Genomic DNA, 3,902 nt, shown 5'->3' with positions numbered 1-3,902 from the left:
AGGGGTCGATGGGTAGGTTAAAAAAATGACAAGGTATAGTGCTGAAGAGATATCAACCTGAATTAGCATGCTAAATTACTAGCCACAGCCCAAGTGTCATAATACCAGTTTCGGCCATGGGAGGCAGTATCTGGTACCATAACCGCCAGCCAAACTGCAATACACGTGTCTCGGTTGTTACTCTAGGGTAGACAAACTCACTTTCTGGAGGTATACTGCCCCATCTTTTATGGAATGTGGAGTATGAATTGATTTTTTGGCAGACATTACACATGGCACCTTTAAGTAGGCTATGGTAGCCTATCTATCTTATCTCAGCTCTCATTTGATCTTTCCAGTGAGAAGTCACTTTGCTCATTTGGGACCCGTCGTATAGCCAACTGGTGCACACACACAGTCACAAAAACACGTTGGCATTACACAGGCCCTGAGGTCACCATCATAACATTTCATGACTCTTTTGACGTTGCTTTGTTATTACAATGTGATCACTCTTCATTTTCACATTCAGGTCAATATGTAAACGTAAACAGTGTAGTCATGACATATGCTTTAAATAGCCGTGCTGTATTCAGCTGACTTGATAGAATGACCCATGATTTTGAGTGTTGCCAGCAAACAATGGCCCAATCGAGCCATGCAATTTTATTGGTATATCAACAAAAACGCAGTTTAATGTTACCACCCTCAAAATATAAACAAAAGAGTACCAATGGTATTGAAAGCACCAATGCATGAAGGCAAAAATTAAATGGTAAATGAAAAAATATACAAAATGGGCAACAGCAAAACCATGTTGAATGCAACATCACACAGGAAAAATACACTGACGTAATAGCTTAAATCCAGAGTGTCAAAATTGTTAGACTGACAAAGTGTGGTCATTAATTTATGATAGTACAAAGAAGGCCCATCCAAGGCTATTCCTGTTTTAGTATATAATTGTTTTAGTCATTCTAGGGTTGACCTTACATGGTAAATAGACATGATACTTTCTGGAGAAATAAGGCCTTTAAAAGCTGACAAACATAGGAGTGTTTTCTACAGCTCTGGGCTGAAGTACAACGCCACAGAAATGGAAAACAAATAGCCATACCTTGATACATTTGTGGCCCACAATAAACATAGGTTAGAGACATCTAACTTTTATTTTTTTTTTCTCTCAGTAAAGCACAATAAATTTTATGTCAAGTCACACTTGTGAACAATCCTGAGTGCTTCTCAGGGAGCCACACATTGGGTAGTCGACACTGGTGTCAGTAGGCCTACTGTGCAAAAAGTTTAGGCACTTTTTAGTTTCACATCTTTTTGAACCTCTTATTTTCTATCATTTTTAGAATTTGTGTTGTATTTGTGTCAATTATCAAACATTGATTATTTTTAAAATATATTCCAGTGAGACATACATTTCGCATAAAAAGTTGCAAATCATTGCAGAATCAAAAATGAAAAGACATGAGAAACCAGTGTAACTTGGGATTGCATGAAGAGACAAGGAAGAATCAATAATTCATTGACAAACTGTGGCAAGTTCTCCGAAATGCTTGATACAACCAAGGTAAACTGATGCTGGTTTAAAAAGGTCACACCAAATATCGATTTTATTTTATTTTTGTTTGTTTGTTTTGTTTACCTTACTACTGCACTCTATCAAATTAGTTGATAAGTAAAAAATAATGATATTATTTTCAAAGCTTCCCTACATTTACAAGTACCTAAAATATTTGCACAGCAGTGTACATTATGCTAAGCAGGTCAATGTTGTGTACAGTGCCTTTGCACATTTAGGGTATTGTAAAAAATATACTGAAATAAAAATAAACCAAACAAAAAACAAACAAAGAAAAAACAATAATACTTTTTTTCTGTGTCAAATTCAGGAACTGGCAGGAAAAAAAGTGTGTATCATAACATATGATACTTGTTCATTCCTGTAACACAATTTGGAAACTTAAATAAATTGTTCATTGTACTTTTATTCATTGTACTTTGTTCAATTCTACTTTTATAATCATGTCTCGACTGACACCCAATTTGACAAATGTACTGAATGTTCCCAAGGACAGTGGCTTGCCAATTTCTTTTGTGTATTTCACAAACCCTGGTTAGAAATTCACAGTGCCCACATCAATGCTGATACAATAACCCTCATAGGAAAACATGAGGCTTCAGGCTCCGATTACGGCTCCTGGCAGACAAACAGCTGTGTTGATGTTGTTGTTGATGATGATGATGATGAGAAGGCCTTTGCAGCCATGCATAGTAAATACACAACACCAGGAGGTAGAAATAGTCACCTGACACATTTGCAGTTAAAACAATAATGGTTAAAGACGTTAAGCTTTAAAAAAAAAAGACAATAAGCCTATGTACTGTAACTGACATGTTGTCACTTAGTGACAACCTGCTGCTCTTTTGCACTGATGCGAACAACAACACACCAATAAAATCTCACTGCATCTTATCTTACTGTAACACGTACCTTCGAAACACACATATTGTGTTTCTTTCCATCACACAATCAAGGTCAACATGGTTTTCCTCCAAAAAAGTCTATGAACCACTTCAAAGTGTACACTCCGTCTGAAGTTAGGAGGTAGTGGAACATTTTGGCAGGAAACTCAAGTCTTTCGCACTTTACACCAGTGATTGCCCAAATGGATAGCGTATGACATCAGCATGCCAACTGCCTATTCTCAAACTCCAGACTGAACGTCTGAGGTGAGAGCAACTCATTGAAATGTGCTGTCAGAGTTTCCTTTTGTCCATCTACTACCCAGACTCTAAATCATAACAAAGGACATAAATTACCCTCTTACAAAAACAAAATCACGTCACTATTTCAATTCTGCATTCCATATGAAAAAAGTAAGAAGCAACATCCCTAAAAACATATCTCCATTTAAGGCATGAGACCAATTCAACCTTTTACGCGAGTTTCAAACACTTAAATAGGTTTATAAAAAATTGCCCTTACACAACATAGTGCATCATATTGCTTGCCTTTTTGCTTGTCTTCCATTTTATAAAGTTCCTATTTTACAAAACCTGCAGTGATTTTCATAGAAAAATACCCACTGTTCTATAAAATATACACACTTTAATTTTTTTTTCTTGGCAGCTTCACTCTATGTCAGCGTTGTCGGAGCTCGGCATCCCTTTGTGTTCTGTGTTTGTTTGGTTTTTGTAACTGATCAGAAAGCAGTTTATGAGGAGAGGAGCTAGATTCCAGTCCGGTAGGCCCGTGGCCCATTGCTTGGGGAGCATTAGTCCTTTACAAGCCTGTAGACATGGTACTGTGCCCCATGCTCACTTGTAGACACTTCAAAAACAAAAGCTATGCACAGGAGGGTCTCCTGGGTGTCTCGATTTGTCACAACCTAGAGAGAAAACAGAAAATACATTCTGTTAGACTAGAGTAGGCTACACCTGCACTAGCTTCGCCTTCAGTCATCTGACTATAATTCAAATAATTACTATACTTCAAAAAATACTGATTGTTATATTTAATTTCTTTTTAATTTACATTTATTTCAATGTATTTCATTTTTGTGTCAAAATACAACTGATATAGACCTGAGTGTGTGAGACATTAAGTCTGATTAACTAAGTCATATCATTCCATGCACACATATTAGGTACTCTGACATATATATCATGGCTAATAAGTAACAGAACATGGACATTACCTGTAAGATGGTGAAGTTCTCCAGCACACTGTTCATCATGTACTTCTCAGGCAAGTGCCTCAGCTTGTGGATGAAGTTGATCATGTACTCACACATGGGTGAGCGGTGGATCCGATACAGATACCTCCCACCCTCCATACGAGCATACTCCGTCTGATGGGACCGTGCCAATGAAAACGCAGTATCACACAGATTGTAGAGAAAGGTTTTGGG

The 3,902-nt window shown here is 37.3% G+C and overlaps 1 protein-coding gene across 9 annotated transcripts in view; it reads right to left on the bottom strand.

The window, feature by feature from the left end:
* Nucleotides 1–606: 606 nt before the first annotated feature.
* tead3a (TEA domain family member 3 a) overlaps nucleotides 607–3,902 on the bottom strand; it is a 30,255-nt gene continuing 26,959 nt past the window's right edge. For all 9 annotated transcript variants that reach the window (XM_042096722.1, XM_042096725.1, XM_042096721.1 and 6 more), the window contains 2 exons: nucleotides 3,690–3,842; nucleotides 607–3,380 (listed from right to left, as the gene is read on the bottom strand). In XM_042096722.1, the coding sequence (XP_041952656.1) occupies nucleotides 3,267–3,380; nucleotides 3,690–3,842 (267 nt within the window). In that variant the 3' untranslated portion in view covers nucleotides 607–3,266. The remainder of the gene's footprint in view (nucleotides 3,381–3,689; nucleotides 3,843–3,902) is intronic.

The sequence above is a fragment of the Alosa sapidissima genome, chromosome 7, assembly GCF_018492685.1.
Source record: "Alosa sapidissima isolate fAloSap1 chromosome 7, fAloSap1.pri, whole genome shotgun sequence".
In the NCBI taxonomy this organism is placed as follows: Eukaryota; Metazoa; Chordata; class Actinopteri; order Clupeiformes; family Clupeidae; genus Alosa; species Alosa sapidissima.
This window is presented reverse-complemented; position numbering and strand designations above follow the sequence as displayed.